General features: G+C 42.2%; 1 protein-coding gene across 4 annotated transcripts in view; it reads left to right on the top strand.

Moving 5' to 3' along the window:
- The window catches only part of ears2 (glutamyl-tRNA synthetase 2, mitochondrial), a 53,622-nt gene extending 40,731 nt beyond the window's left edge, over positions 1–12,891 (top strand). For 2 of the 4 annotated variants that reach the window (XM_072559098.1, XM_072559100.1), the window contains 10 exons: positions 43–180; positions 316–397; positions 540–650; positions 1,408–1,530; positions 2,108–2,169; positions 2,743–2,870; positions 6,876–7,183; positions 8,226–8,395; positions 8,603–8,713; positions 11,073–12,891. In XM_072559098.1, the coding sequence (XP_072415199.1) occupies positions 43–180; positions 316–397; positions 540–650; positions 1,408–1,530; positions 2,108–2,169; positions 2,743–2,870; positions 6,876–7,183; positions 8,226–8,395; positions 8,603–8,713; positions 11,073–11,183 (1,344 nt within the window). In that variant the 3' untranslated portion in view covers positions 11,184–12,891. Of the gene's footprint in view, positions 1–32; positions 181–315; positions 398–539; positions 651–1,407; positions 1,531–2,107; positions 2,170–2,742; positions 2,871–6,875; positions 7,184–8,225; positions 8,396–8,602; positions 8,714–11,072 lie in introns of all 4 variants that reach the window. The other 2 variants (XM_072559101.1, XM_072559102.1) reach the window with 1 other exon arrangement.
- The last annotated feature ends 3,673 nt before the right edge of the window (positions 12,892–16,564 follow it).

The raw sequence follows: 16,564 nt of genomic DNA, 5'->3' as shown, positions 1-16,564 counted from the left end.
TTCTAGTTACCCAATAAATTCTCAAATTGAAGTTGTTTACAGGACCAAGAGAAGACTGAGAAAATCACCAAACGGATACATGCTATTGAGGAAGTACAAAACAATACAAAGCTGCTGAATGAGATGCTGAACTTGTACCAGAGGGACAATCTGCCCAAAGACCAGACAGAAATACTAAAGGTGACATTTTATACAAACTACAGCAACCACTTGACTAGATTCTAGCCTGTAATTTACTTTTGAATATCTTACTTTCTGTTGTTTTTAACAATATTATTGTATCTCAGTGGTATCTCAGTGTTGTTTTGTGTACAGGGCTTGTATCAGCGCTGTGAGAAACTGCGGCCGACACTGTTCCGACTTGCAAGTGATACCACAGATAACGATGAAGCTCTGGGTAAGTTTGCTGTTTGAGGGGTTTCAGAGAGTATTTCATTTAGTGGGGATTGGTCTGGAGTATGAAAGTTGAATGAAATTGCTTCCAGCAAAGTGCCAGTTGAGAAGCCTCAGTAATGGTGATTCCTTTTCCAATGTTGTAGTGGAAATTCTGCAAGCCAATGATTCGCTCACCCTTGTGGTCAACTTGTACAAGAAAATAGTGGAGGGACATGTAGACGACAAAGCGGCCTCAAAAGAATCAGCTTCCACAGGTAATTCTAGGTATCTGCCTGTTACTCATCTCAAATATCAATGCGCAGTTTTAACAACATTTATTTTGTGTGTTTTCTGATGAAGAGTTTTTAGAATGAAGACAAAATATGGTAATACTCGGCAGGCCAGGCAACATCTGTGGAGAAGGAAATGAAATTAACTTTTCAAGTCAATGATGTTTCATCAGAATAGGGAAAATGTTCCAGATGTTTTCTTTAAAATGATTTGGTGACTCATGAAAACCATTCGCTAAGCTGTCATTTATAGCCCAGCCCTAATTATCCTGAAGAAGGTGGTAAAGTGCTGCCTTCTTGAATAGCTGCTGTTCAAGAACATCCAAGTTAAAATTGGTATATTTTCTTAAAATTAAGGAAGTAAAAACACATTCTTTGTAAAATTCTTGTGTCACAATAGTAGTGGTGCTAGGACTCAAAGTAGAGTATTGGTTAGGATTTAAAGTTATTGAACTTGATGGAAGTGTTGTTAAGTGCTCAGGTCGGAGTGTGAGGTTAGTGTCAGAATGCAAGCATGGAATGTTGGAGTTGGGGAGATTTGAGTGCCACAGCTGAGTTCAAGAAGTGAACTGGAGTCAGAATGCGAGCATTTTGGGTAGGTGGGATAACAGACAATTCAGAGTTAACATGGTTGAGAGGCCGACCATAGAAAGGTGAGAGTGCATGTGCTCAGTGGCTGAATTATAGATTGACTTTTGTTTTTTGGAATTAGGAACTAAACTCTATCCTTTCATTTTTGAAGCTGATACCATGCTGGCAGATTTAACTGATTTGGAATCCGACTTGACAAGTTCTGGAACCGTCTCTAATCTAGACTCCAAGAAGCAGCTGCCTTCCTGGCTTGATGAAGAGCTAATGTCTTTGGGTGTGTGATATTCCTGCTTTTTAACAAATTTAAAATAGCATTCAGTCACAGAACTGCCTCAGTCTGCAGTTTGCTGCTGCATTATGCAAAGTTTCACCCCTTTACTATGCTCTTTCTCTGTTCTTGATTGGTCAAACTTGTTTGACTCGGTTGCATCTTACTTGCCTTTTGAATTGGAAGATAGTGGGTTCAACCCCATTTCATACTTCAGACTGACACTCGCAAAGCAATACAAGGAGAGTGCTGCAATTTTAGAGGTAATATCTTTCAGATTAGATTTGGGACTGAAGACACACTTGGATGGAAATTGAGGTGTAATTGGGAAACAAAGACTTGATGTTCAGAGTTGGGGATGATCGACCTTTGTCACCCAAGCTTTGGAATCATTGATTCCTTTCCCCACTTTCCCTTTGACTGCATGAGATCTCTGATTAGTCTAAATGTTGATTAAAATTGTTTGATGATGCCTGCACTGATAATCATGGATCAAATTATAGATTGATATTTAGACAGATCATTCTTTTGATATGGGTCACTAATTTCTGTATGGTGACACAATGATATATTACTTTTCCAGGCCTGAATGATCCTCCAATGATGCAGCAAGTGCAGAGATCTGTGAATAGGAACACATCTGAGGTAAGCAATAAACAGAGTAGAGTATCTTCCCTCGTCCTCAGGTGCATGGGCTACCCATGACTGAATGTTGTTTGTTTGTTTGTTTGTTTCCCTGGATTGGGTCAAGGAAGTTCATTGAATTGCGTATGTTTATGGGCAAAGTACAGCAAGTGTTTGCATTTCTCTTCTGCAAGATGGTTGACCAGGAAACTCTCCTACTGCCTGTCATCAGATACACTGAAAGGATTTACAGGCTGACAACACCCTATTTGGCCACCTTTATGAATGTACCTTCCCTGACCAAAATATCCTGGCATGGTTTTCAAAACCCAGAGCTTCTGGCCAGCAGCGCTTTAGGACTTCCTGCAAATAGACTGTGCATTGGTACACTGTATGAATGAGTATGTTTATTGATGTGTTGAGTGAATGGGGTGTGTGTCAGGTTTGCAGATCACTCCACAAGATTTAGGAAGCCCATCCAGATGCTCCCTCAACCTGTTTCTCATTGCACAGAAAACATTTGGATGTTTTCCCCTATTCCAGTCCATGAATAACTCTTATTCTCAGTGTTCTGATGTGTCTCTAATGTTGCAGGAAGTGATTCCATCTGAAACAATACCAAACTCCACGACCAATGGCAGCCGAGGCCTGGCTGGCCTGGATCTCCTGGGGAAGACGGCAATGGAACAATCTCTTGGACCCCGCATTTCAACTATCCGATGGTGAGAAACCACATCCACCTCCTGGTCCCTCTAAACTAAAAACAGAAAGTGACTGAGGAATAGTTCTAAAGAAGATTCATTGGACTCGAAATGTAAACTCTGCTTTTCTCTCCAAAGTTACAGTACTATACTCCCTCAGTAATCCTCCAGTTAAAGTATTGTATTCCCTCAGTAAACCGCAATTACACTGGGTTGCACTCCCTCAGTGATGGCACAGTTACAATGGGCTGTACTCCCTCAATAATGCCCCAATTAAAATGGGCTGCACTCCCTCAGTAATGCCCCAGGTATAGGGATGTATTCCCTCAGTAATGCCCCAAGTACGTTGCTGTATTCCCTCATAAATCCTCCAGTTATAATGGGCTGCACTCTCTATTAATGTCCCAATTACAATGGGCTGTAATGCCCCAGTTACAACTGGCTGCACTCCCTCAATAATGCCCCAGTTGCCGTGGGCTGCATTCCTTCAGTAATGCCCTAGTTCCAGGGCTGCACTCCCTCTGTAATCCTCCAGTTACAGTGAGCTGCACTCCCTCATAATGCCGAAGTTAGAGGGCTGCACTCTTTCAGTAATGCCCCAGTTACAGGGCTACACTCTCTTAATAATGCCCCAGGTATAGGGATGTATTCTCTCAGTAATGCCCTAATTACAGTGCTGTATTCCCTAAGTCATGTTTCAGTTACAGTACTGCATTCCCTCAGTAATGCCCCAGTTCCAGGACTGCGCCCCCTCAGGAATGCCCCAGTTATAGTACCAAATGCCCTCAGTAATCCTTCAGTTACAATGGGCTGCACTCCCTCAGTAATGCCTCAGTTACAATGGGCTGTAGTCCCTCAGAAATGCCCCAGTTACAATACTGTACTTCCTCAGTAATCCTTCAGTTACAGTGCTGTGTTCCCTCAGTAATCCTCCAGTTATAATGGGCTGCACTCCCTCAGTAATGCCCCAATTATAGGGCCGCACTCACTCATTAATGCCCCATTTACAATGGGCTGCACTCCCTCACAAATGTCCCAGTTATAGTACTGTATTCCCTCAGTGATCCTCCAGTTATAATCGGTTGCATTCCCCCAGTGATGCTCCAGTTACAATGGGCTGCACTCAGGAATGCCCCAGTTACAATTGGCTGTACTCCCTCATTAATGCCCCAGTTACAGTACTGTATTCCCTCAGTAATCCTCCAGGTACAATGTGCTGCACTCCCTCAGTAATGTCCCAGCTACATTGGGCTGCACTCCCTCAGCAATGCCCCAGTTGCAGTACTGCACTCCCTCTGTAATGCCCCAGTTGCAGTACTGTATTCCCTCCGTAATGCCCCAGTTGCAGTATTGTATTCCCTCTGTAATGCCCCAGTTACAATGGACTGTACTCCCTCAGGAATGCCCCATTACTGAACTGTATTCCCTCCGCACTGCCCACTTACAGTACTGCACTCCCTGAGTAATGTCCCAGTTACTTTACTGCACTCCTTCAGCAATGCTCCAGTTCCTATCGGCTGCACTCCCTCAGTCATGCCCCCGTTACAATGCTCTGTGCGCCCTCATTAATGCCTCCATTACAGTGCTGCACTCCCTCAGTAATGTCTCAGTTACAGTACTGTACTCCCGCAGTAATCCTCCAGTTACAGTACTGTACTCAATAGTCCTCCAGTTTCAATAGGCTGTACTCCCTCAGTAAAGACCCAGTTATAATGGGCTGTACTCCATCAGTAATCCTTCAGTTACAGTGCTTTGTTCCTTCAGTAATGCCCCAATTAGAGGGCTGCACTCGCTCAGTAATGTCCCAGTTGTACGGCAGTATGCCTCAATAATCCTTCAGTTACAGTGCTGTGTTCCCTCAGTTATCCTCCAGTTATAATGGGCTGCACTCCCTCAGTAATGTCCCAGCTACAGGGCCGCACCCATTTATTAATGCCCCATTTACAGTGGGCTGCACTCCCTCAGAAATGCCCCAGTTACAATACTGTCCTCCCTCAGTAATCCTTCAGTTACAGTACTGTACTCCGTCAGTAATGCACCAATTACGATACTGTACTCCCTCAGTAATCCTCCAGTTATAGTACTGTATTTCCTCAGTAATCTTCTAGTTACAATAGACTGCACTCCCTCAGTAATGCCCCAGTTATAATGGGCTGTACTCCTGCAGTAATGCCCCAGTTACAATGTGCTGTACACTCTCAGTAATGCTCAAGGTACAATGGGCTGCATTCCCTCAGTAATGCCCTAGTTACAATTGGTTGTGTTCCTTCAGTAATGCCCGAGTTACAGCACTGTATTCCCTCAGTAATATCCCAGTTACAATACTGTACTCCGTCAGTAATGCCCCAGTTACAGTGCTGTATTCCCTCAATGTCCCAGTTCCAGGGCTGCACTCCCTCATTAATGCCCCTGTTACAATGGGCTGTACTCCCTCAGTAATCCTTCAGTTACAGTACTGTATTCCCTCCGTAATCTTCCAGTTATAATGGGCTGCACTCATTTATTAATGCCCCAGTTACAGGGCCACACTCGCTTATTTATGCACCATTTACAATGGGCTCCACTCTCTCAGTAATGCCCCAATTACAGTACTGTAATCCCTCAATAATCCTTCAGTTACAGTAATGTATTGCCTCAGTAATGCCCCATGTAGAGTACTGTACTCTCTCAGTAATCCTCCAGTTACAATGGGCTGCACTCCCTCAGAAATGCCTCAGTTACACTGCTGTATTCCCTTAGTAATGCCCCAGTTACGGTGTCGCACTCCCTCAGTAATGCCTCAGTTAGTGGGTTGCATTCCGTCAGTTATGCCCCAGTTACAGTGCTTATTCCCGCAGTAATGCCCGAGTTACAGGGTTGCATTGTCTCAGTAATGCTCCACTTAACAGTACTGTATTCCCACTGTAATGTCCCAGTTACAGTGCTGTCTTCCCTCAGTAATGCCCCACTCACAGGGCTGCACTCCCTCTGTAATGGGCCAGGTACAATGGGCTGCACTCCCTCAGTGATACAGTACTGTATTCCCTCAGTAATGCCCCAGTTACAGGACTGCACTCCCTCAGTATTGTCCCATTACAGAACTGTATTCCCTCAGCACTGCTCCACTTACAGTACTGCACTCCCTCAGCAATGAGCCAGTTACAATGGGCTGCATTCCCTCAGTTATGCCACCGTTACAATGTGCTGCACTCCCTCATTAATGCCTCAGTTACAGTACAGTACTCCTTTAGGAATGCCCCAGTTACAGGGCTGCGCCCTATCAGTAATGCTGCAGTTAGAGTACTGTATTCCTTCTGTACTGCCCCAGTTACAGTGCTGCACTCCCTCAGTTACAGTACTGTGCTCCCTCAGTAGTCCTCCAGTTATATTGGGCTGTACTGCCTCATTAATGCCACCATTACAGTGGGCTGCACTCCCTCAATAATGCCCATTACAAGGTTGCAATCCCTGAGTAATGCCCCAGTTACAGTGCTGCACTCCCTCAGTAATGCCTCATAGTACTGTACTTCCTCAGTAATCCTCTAGTTACAGTACTATACAATGGGCTGGAATCCTCCGTAATTCCCCAGTTACATTACTGTATTCCCTCAGTAATTCCCCAGTTAGTGGGCTGCACTCCCTCAGTAATGCCCAAGTTAGAGTACTTCACTTCCTCACTAATGTCCCAGTTACAGTACTGTACTACCCCAGTACAGTGCTGCCCTCCTTCAGTACTGAACCTTTGAGACTGCCATGCTCCCTCAGTGTTGCCCTGATAGTGCTGTTCTCACACTGCATTGCTCAAACTTTGCTGTACTCCATCAGTACTACCCTTCCAATGCTGTGTGCACTTAATACTACCCCCAAAAATGCTGTTCTCCTTCAGTCCTGTCTTTGACAATGCTGCATTCGTTCTCTACGCTATAAGTGTGTGAAGAGAGTCTTGAGACTCCTCATGAAATCGAAGATCCTTTCAGGAAGCAGAATACCAAACACAATCTAAGGGATTTCAATTCCTTTTCAAAATTCTATTTGATGTCTGACCAGGGACCAGCCTCAAGTGAAACCCACGTTGAATGAGCTTCAGAACCAGTCCCTGACCCACCAGCTGGCTGCAGCTAAGGATTCCAGCTCTCCTGCAACATCAGTTCAACTAACAACAACTCTTCTCCCTCAGTGGACAATGCCTTTTTCTGGAGCAGCAGAGTTCGGCCAGGACTCTGCCTCCCAGCCACTCTGCACTGTGTCCGTCTCACCCACTCCACAGATCCCATCACCTGCCAGATGCCAGGAAGCTGGCACAGATGACCTGTCCTTGAAGAATGTCTTTGTGCCTTTGGAGAACATTAAAACAAGTAAGTGTAACAGAACAATAGGAAGAAAAAGGTCATTAATTAAGAGGGATTTCCAACCCTCCTCTGAGTTTGACCAAACTGGGACTGGATCGTATAGTTTGAAATCATGGCAGATTCACTGGGGAGAGGCAGTTTTCTTAGTGAGCTTTTGGGCCCATGGTCAGCAAGCAGTTTTTAACATCCACAAGGATTTGTAACTGGAAAGAGCTAAGGAACGGAAATGGAAGTTAGACCATTTGAGCGTCTGTGATTCAGCCAGATCGGCCAAATGGACTCCTCATCTGTGCTTTTCTTTGCAATCCATCTTCAGTAACTGAAACAACCACAACTAGTATTTATATGGTACTTTGTAACATAGTAATTTTCCCCAATGTTCTTCACAGAAGCTTAAATGTATTTTTCAATAAGACTCTTTTTTTTAATATAGATATTTTTATTGAAAATTTAACATTTGTACAAGCTTACAAATAAAAAAAAAACCCAAGTATGAACATTGATATACAATTAAATCTTAAATAAGTAATAACCAAAATTTAACAGAAGAAAAATACCGAGAGGAAAAAAAACAAAACTCAACTAACTACTAATCTAACAGACAACTAACCAGAGTGTATAATTAAGTCTCTTACGTTATTCAAATAAGAGAAAAAAAACAACCGACGGATAACACAGAAATTGGGTAATGAGATACATGCTTGGAATGTATTAACATCAAATCGTAACAAAACCCGTATTCGTGCAAGACTTTTATTTTTAAACTGTGTTCCCCGAGTTCTACTTTAGCATCTTAAAGGAAGAGAGGTGGAGAAGTTTGAGGTAGAGTTCTACGTAAGATTGGGCTTCAGAGATCAATGGGAGGGAGTGGGGGTGGGTGTAGACTAAGCTGAGGATAGCATCAGTTGACTGGAAGGTGAGGATAGACTAAGATCAGTTTTCGACCCAATATTGCAGTGAGATCAGACAAAACAGGAAAGCAGGATCCCAGTTGTCCAACTGTCAGCAGCAAAACCAACATAATTTCCTTCCTCCATTAAACCCGCAGGTAGTGTTCCACCTGTCACAGTCTTTGACAAAGATGGTTTCCGAGTCCTGTTCCACTTTGCCAAAGCCCTTCCTGTGGGGAGGCCTGATCTTTTGCTTGTTGTCATCACACTGCTGAACTCATCACCAACGCCCATAAAGAATATCACATTCCAAGCTGCAGTGCCAAAGGTAAGGCTGTAGCTGCTTATTGCAGGTGTGTGTGTTTGTGCTTCATGCATATAAATGTAACTGGATAATGTGACTGGTGAGTGCTTCATTTGTGCCTGGTGTCTGCTGGAAATCTACTTTTTGTACATGTTGTCGTGTGATTTCCCAGGGTGTTGCATTGAGGTATTTTGGTTATCAAGTTATTGCTTTGAGTATTTGTGATTGCAGGTGATGAAGGTGAAGCTGCAACCTGCCTCTGGCACAGAGCTCCCTGCATTCAATCCTGTTCTCTCACCTCCTGTCATTTCGCAAGTTATGCTCCTTGCCAACCCCAAGAAGGTAAGGAATTTGGTGGACACGTCGCTTTCAGTAAATCAGTTCTGATTGTATTCTGGAAAGTTTCATTCCATCCCCTCCCAATCATTGGTCACCATACACTTGAACTCACTTAGTGCTGCATACCTGAATATTTGTCATCCGCATGTTTGACCTTGTTAGAATAGTAAAATGATTACAGCGGAGGAGTCGGCCTTACAGCCCACTGTGTCTGAGCTGGCTGTCTGCAAGGGGAAATTAGTAGGCCTGAAAACATTTTCTTTTAGAATAACTTCTCATTTATTTTTTGAAAGTCTTAATCAAATCTGCCTTGACCACATTTCCAGTGCTTTCCAGATCCTAACCACTCATTTGAGTACCCCACCATTGGAAAATGAATGGACATTTCCTTCCCTGATTGGATGATTGGTCATTGGTCTCTTCATAACCATCTCTGATCATTGTTTGTTGCTACGATTGCCTTCACCTACAACAATGCCCAGGCAAATAATCTTCAAATCATAGAATCTCTGAGACAACATTGATTTACAGGATCCACTCTGCTCCTCTGAGGAAACAGTTCATTTTTGTTTGGTCCCATTTCATTCTCTTCAAAATTTAAGTCTCTTCAAACTGGCAAGGTTCAAGAAATATAATTTTTATTTAAATCGGCAGCTGCAATTAGTGGAGTGTCACAAGGGTCAGTGTTTAGGCCTCAGTTATTTACAATCTATGATAATGATTTGGGTAAACACAACCATACCAATAGTTAGGAGCAGAAGTAGGTCATTTTGGCCATTTAAACCTGCTCCACCATTCAATTAAATCAAAGAGACTTGAGAATATCTGAGATGGGAATGCAAGCTGTTGAGAAATCATAATTTGTACAACAGGATATCAATGGGTTAAGTCAGTGGGGAATAAGGGGGGGAAGATAAAATGTATCGTGGGAAATGTGAGCTTTATTACTTTGGTTGCAAGAATAGAAAAACTTTTTTAAAGGACATGCTTTTGAATGTTAGTGTTTGGAAGGACTTGGTTTATACTTGTACAAGGAACAAAAAAAAGGTTAGCATACATATACAGTGAGCAGTTAGAGAGGCAAATTGCGTGGTTACCTTTTATTGCAAGTGTTTTGAGGTACAATAATGAGATTATGGACCCTGGTGAGACCACATCCAGAAGTCTGTGCACAGTTTGGCCTTCGTAATTCTAGGAAAGATGCACTTCAATTGGCACCGCAAAGATTCACTAGATGGATGAGAGGCTGACTAAAATTGGGCCAATATTCTTTGCAGTCTAGAAGATTGAGTTTTGAAATACTGAAGATTCTAAAGAAGTTTGACAGGGAGTCACTGAGAGATTGTCTCCCCTATCTGGGGAATCTAGAGCAACATCATAGGCTCATTATGAGGATTGATCATTTTGCACCGAGTTAAGTAAAATCATCTTTGGAATTCTCTACCATAAAGTGTTGCGTATAGTCAAGTCTGAGATAGGCAAAATTTTGGTGTTTTGGTGAATTCAGAGATATGGGAGCAGATATGAATGTGGAGTTGAGGTAGAAGGTAGCCATAATCATATTGAATTATGGAGCAGGCTGGAGGGGCCATATCATTTATTCCTGCTCATATTTTTTTATGTTAATTTGTGCTTCGTTGACTTGAAGGTGGTTTGTTTTGGTGGACCAAAAAACACAAGTTGCTGGAGAAACTCAGCAGGTCTGGCAGCATCTGTGCAGAGAAAGCACAGTTAATGTTTCAAGTCTAGAGACCTTCTTCAGAACATTTTTATGGAACAAAGTCTGTTTTGTTACAAGCAGTTTGTACTCTGGTAGTGACATCAATGTAAGGATGAAGGGTCAACATACCATTGGACTTTCTTATTTCAGGGAGAACATATTATTGGAAGGCATTTGTCAAATGACTTTCACGTGATTCCATACTCAGTGTTGGCTACTGAACAGCCCATCTTTGTGATCCACTCCCTCCACGCCCCAATTATTCATCCTCACAAGTCTCGTTTCCTGAAACCAGTTGGTTATTTAAAAGATTCAGTGTCAATCAATCAGCTTTTTCCCCAATCTCCAGTATTTTTATAACTGTTAATCAAAAGCATTCAAAGAAAAATGCTCCATGCTTCTAATTCTGTGATTCTATAAAGTGGGACTAATGTAGATCAGTGTTTTTTGGTGTTACAGACTTGATTAGCCAAGCAGCCTCCGCTGTACTGTATGATTCTATCTTTTGTTTCTTCCTGAAAGCTCTCTACTTGAGATTATTTCATTTTGGGAGACTCCAAAATAATGCTGAAGTGTTGGCAACTCTGCAATATGAATTGTGGTTATTTATAGATTTTCTTTTTGTTTTGTGTCTGATTTCAGGAGAGGGTTCGCTTGCGTTATAAGCTGCTCTATACTTTGGCTGAACAGATCTTCACAGAAGTCGGGGAAGTCACAGAGTTCCCAGCCATGGAAACCTGGGGCAATCTTTGAGGAGTGAAAAATCAGTGTGAAGGATGACTATAGTAGGACACAGTTCCTGGGGATACCACCACTAACTATGAAGGCTTATCACTGTTTTCTTATCAAAATTGCCACAAAATTCCCTGGAATTACATTGGATTCCACTCTGAGAGTGATTGACAATTATGGAATGATTTTATGTTTGCAAGGAAATGTTGCAACTTTAGGAATATCCAGACACACGGTGAGGTTAGAAGGGCTTTTTTTTTGCTATGTTGGTTCTTGTTCACTTTTCTGTAGAATTGGAGCACGGAGCAGATGCAGAATCATAGAGATTGATACTTATTCTATACAGGTGGAATTTGATTCCTGCCCCAACATCATATTGTCGAATTGCTTAGCCTATCTAAAGTTAGATCATGTATTCAGCATCAGCTAGCAGGGGACACTTTTGGCCCCAACGATTATGGCATACATCCTGGCATCACATCAAAGAGATGTTTTCCTTTCTCAGCGATAGACTTAAAATCCCAACATCCACAACTGGGAATTTTCTGTTACACCCAACTTCAGTTATATCTTTTTGATCAGTGTGGTTAAATGGCACACTGTGCCAATTATCCATGACGTATGGAGGGGACCCTGTTCTTGACCCTTGTTTCAAGTGTATATCTGCTGATTGCATAACCTGATATAAGTTTTCACCTCCCACTAATAACACTTATGTCTCCTGAACTTCAGCCCTGGCGATTAGCTATGGTTCCATACCACCAGTGAGTTGCTGTTCCATTTGATTATGTACTGGACTATCCGACAACCACTGTATGGAAAATTGAAGCTGTACAAATTTGCACAGATGTTATTATTTGGGGTGCCAGAGAATTCCTGTTCCATCAGTAGATGTCACCCATCTACAAAGCACACAATACTCTTTTCAAAGCAATTAAACTAAACTAATAAAATTATACTTATACTTCCTGTTGTAAAAAATTAAATTGTCAAGTGAAGGGGTCCTCTGATCCTCACAACCGCTCTGTCCATGGTTAGGGGCAAGATTAGGAGTATGCGGCTGAAGTGCAACCAAAAATTCAAAAGCAGCCCTCTCAAGAATTGAAAGAGGGTCTGTAACCTGTGTACATGTAGAACATCAAGGCAGCAAAAATTACTGGCAGCATATGAACTATCTTAATCTACTGTTACATGGAACTGCTCATGCAACACCTTGCACACCCATTTATTGTAATCGCTTGCACCCCTTGAGATGTAGAATTGACCTCTCAGCACAAACACAGTCACTGCCAAGAAAATGAAGAGAATGTAGTCTCAATTTCCTATTCTAAGGTCCTCCAACTCTTTGATCCTTGGCAGTAATTGTCACCATACGCTTGTCTGCTATCTTATATGTGTAATCCACCACACGTGAGCAACTTTGGTATGGAGATAGAAGAAGCTAATGCTGGGGGAGGGTGCTTCATAGGAACAAAAATAGGTCACACGTACCCTCAAATTTGTTCTGCATCCTTGAGTCGTTTGTCTTTTTGTCCCCAACAGTGAATTATCCGAAAGTGATGTGGTTAGTATTTGCAACACATTGTGTGAATAGGATAATTCAGATGTGGCAGTGACACCTAGAGGTTCTGATTTGGAGATGCCGGTGTTGGACTGGGGTGTACAAAGTTAAAAATCACACAACATCAGGTTATAGTCCAACAGGTTTATTTGGAAGCACACTAGCTTTCAGAGTGACGGTCCTTCATCAGGTGGTAGTGGAGGGCTCAATCCTAACACACAGAATTTATAGCAAAAATTTACAGTGTAATGTAACTGAAATTATACGTTGAAAAATTGATTGTTAAGCCTTTCATCTGTTAGAATACAGTGATAGTTTCACTTCTTTCATGTGTAAATCACAAATCCTTTTTTAAAAAAGTTGCATTCTCCAGTTAGCTGTTAACAATGGTGATAACTAGACAATATGTTGAAGGTATTGGCCCCTTGTGTTCTCTGTCTATGCCATGATGTTTAGATTGATTCTAATCTAAAAAGTGAGATAACTGAGTTTTACATAAAATTCATGCAGTTTTTGAGTTCAGAGTTCTACACAAATGCATGCAGTTTTTGAGCAAAGTATAATGTAACTCTGCAAGTACAAATTCACCCCACAAAATATATGTGTGCATGTGGGTCTTTGTGTGTGTGTGTGTCTGTCTGTCTGTCTGGGTTGGGGGTTGTGAGTGTGAGAGAAAGAGTGTGTGTGTAGTGAGTGCAGAGTGTCTTAAGTCTGTGAGGGGGTGCATGTGGGAATGTGTGTGTCTGTAAGGATGTGTGTGGGTGTCTGTGTGCACGTCTGTGTGTGTGTGTGTGTGTGTGTGTGTGTGTAGGAGTATCTGTGTGTGTGTATAGTGCAATGGTGGTCACCTGTAATGTGACATGAAACCAAGGTCCCGGTTGAGGCCCTCCCTATGAGTACCGAATTTAGCTATCAGCCTCTGCTCAGCCACTTTTCTCTGCTGCTTGTCCCGAAGTCCACCTTGGAGGATGGTCACCTGAAGGTCCGAGGCTGAATGTCCTGGACCACTGAAGTGTTCCCCGGAACCCTCCTATCTGTTGATTGTTGTGCGGTGTCCATTCATCCGTCGTCGTAGCATTTGCTCGGTTTCCCCAATGTACCATGCCTCCGGGCATTCTTGCCTGCAACGTATAAGATAGACAACGTTGGCTGAATCACATGAGTACCTGCCATGTACAAGGTGGGAGGTGTCCTCATGCGTAATGGTGGTATCTATGTCCACACTCTGACACGATGTACAGCCCTCTCACGGTAGGCGCTGCAAGACGTGTCAGAGTGTGGACATAAATACCACCATCACGCATGGGACATCTCCCACCTTGTACGTAGCAGGTACTCATGTGATTCAGCCAACGTTGTCTATCTTATACGTTGTAGGCAAGGATGCCCGGAGGCATGGTACTTTGGGGAAACCGAGCAAAGGGTACGACAACGGATGAATGGGCACCGCACAACAATCAACAGACAGGAGGGTTCCGGGGAACACTTCAGTGGTCCAGGACATTCAGCCTCGGACCTTCGGGTGACTATCCTCCAAGGTGGACTTCGGGACAGGCAGCAGAGAAGAGCGGCCGAGCAGAGGCTGATAGCTAAGTTCGGTATTCATAGGGATGGCCTCAACCGGGACCTTGGGTTTATGTCATATTACAGGTGACCACCATTGCACTATACACACGTGCACATACTCCTACATACACACACATTCCTACACACACTCACTCACTCTCTCGCACACGCACACGCACACGCACACACAGGCACTCCTATACACATGGACACACATGCACACAGACGTGCACCCAGACATGCACCCCCTCACAGTCTTAAGACACTCTGCACACACATACACTTTCTCACACTCACAACCCCCAACCCAGACAGACAAAGACCCACATGCACACACATATTTTGTGGGGTAAATTTGTATTTGCAGGGTTACATTGTACTTTGCTTAAAAACTGCATGCGTTCGTGTAGAACTCTGAGCTCAAAAACTGCATGAATTTTATGTAAAACTCTGTTATCTCACTTTTTAGATTGGAATTAATCTAAACATCATGGCATAGACAGAGAACACAGGGGGCTAATACCTTCAACATATTGTCTAGCTATCACCATTGTTAACAGCTAACCCGAGAATGCAATTTTTTTTCAAAAAAGGTTTTGTGATTTACACATGAAAGAAGTGAAACTACCGCTGTATTCTAACAGATGAAAGGCTTAATAGACAATCAATTTTTCAATGTATAATTTCAGTTATATTACACTGTAACTTTTTGCTATAAATTCTGTGTGTTAGGATTGAGCCCTCCACTACCACCTGATGAAGGAGCGTCACTCTGAAAGCTAGTGTGCTTCCAATTAAACCTGTTGGACTATAACCTGGTGTTGTGTGATTTTTAACCTAGAGGTTCAATTGTGTGCCTGTCTGCTTTTTTTATAAATGCCGTGAATTGATGTCTTTTTGGACACTTGTGGCTTAACTTTCTCTGTGCTTGCATTACACAATGTACAGAAGAAAGTGACTCCCTTCTAGTGCCTAACTGAAATATCAAACTGTCTGCAGACAATTGGCAGTTGTAGTCAGAAAGCAAAACTTAAGAGATGTCATGCTGTTGAAAATACCACGTGGAAAGTCTGAGCTAAGAACCAGTTTATAAAAAGCGAAAACACGTTCTTGGATATTGTGAAAGTCACAAATGTTTGAGAAGAAAAACTAGTCTTGAAAATTAATCAAAGTACATATATATTTTTGTAATTTTAGAAAATGCAATAATGTAAATTTCAGGCTTTATACCTGTGTAGGTTTGTGAGATGTTTTCAGCAACAATACAATCCAGATTCTGTAAAATCATGTGACTGTATAAAGATACACACTCCATTTGATATTGAGAAGGTTGGAGCCTGGAAAGTGCTGTCAGGTGTAATGTTCTCATTTTTATTATACTTCTCGGCCTTACCTAAATGGAGTATTCTCACTTCTCACTCAAAGTGTGGGCTCAAGTCCTACTCCTGAGATTTGATCCTATATCTGATTCTGCCTGTAATGGTGATGGTAGAGGACATGATGGCACTATTTTTTCCCCACCCAACCCCACATCCTGGAGCCAACTTTTTTTCCTAAATGAATGTTTCAAGAAGTGCAATAAAATTTAACTTTTCTCCATACTTAATGTTCTGCTCTGATGTATCTCAATACAATTGCTACACTCCTGATATTTACTATACATATATATACTATGTCAGGCACATAGGATGAAATATTTAAAATTTAATAATCTATTACAGAATTCAACATTTTCATATAGTATATTCCACTCTTAGGAATAATACAGTAATATTCACAATATACATTGCATCGCAGATGTACAGTCTGGGATATCAAAACAAAGTGCTGGAGAAACTCAGGTCTGTATGGGGTGAGAGAGATTAGTGGTCACAAAAAAACGGGAGTGGTGATGGTTGTAGAGATACGTTAAGTTCAAAGTAGGTATTAATAGCAAGTGTTTTAAATACAAAATATAAATATGTGTTGCAAGTAAAACCAAGAAAATGAGACACTTTTGTAAGTAACAAAATGGAGGAGAGAGTTCATAGTCTGAAGTTGAACTTAGTCCAGAAAGCTGTAAAGTGCCTAAAGTTTCACTGGAACAGTGCAGCAGGCCCAGGACAAAAACATGAGCATGAGAGCAATCTGATGTATTACTGTGACAAGCAATTGTAAGGTTGTGATCGTGCTAAGTGGACAAATGATTGACTTTCATTCTGACATTACAGCCTTTGACATAATGGTTCAGTGGCTAGCACTGTTCCCTCACAGTAACAGAGACCTAGGTTTAATT

The sequence above is a fragment of the Chiloscyllium punctatum genome, chromosome 40 (genome assembly GCF_047496795.1).
Source record: "Chiloscyllium punctatum isolate Juve2018m chromosome 40, sChiPun1.3, whole genome shotgun sequence".
NCBI lineage: Eukaryota > Metazoa > Chordata > Chondrichthyes > Orectolobiformes > Hemiscylliidae > Chiloscyllium > Chiloscyllium punctatum.
Note: the sequence above shows the minus strand (reverse complement) of the source record. Positions and strands in the feature narration are given on the sequence as shown.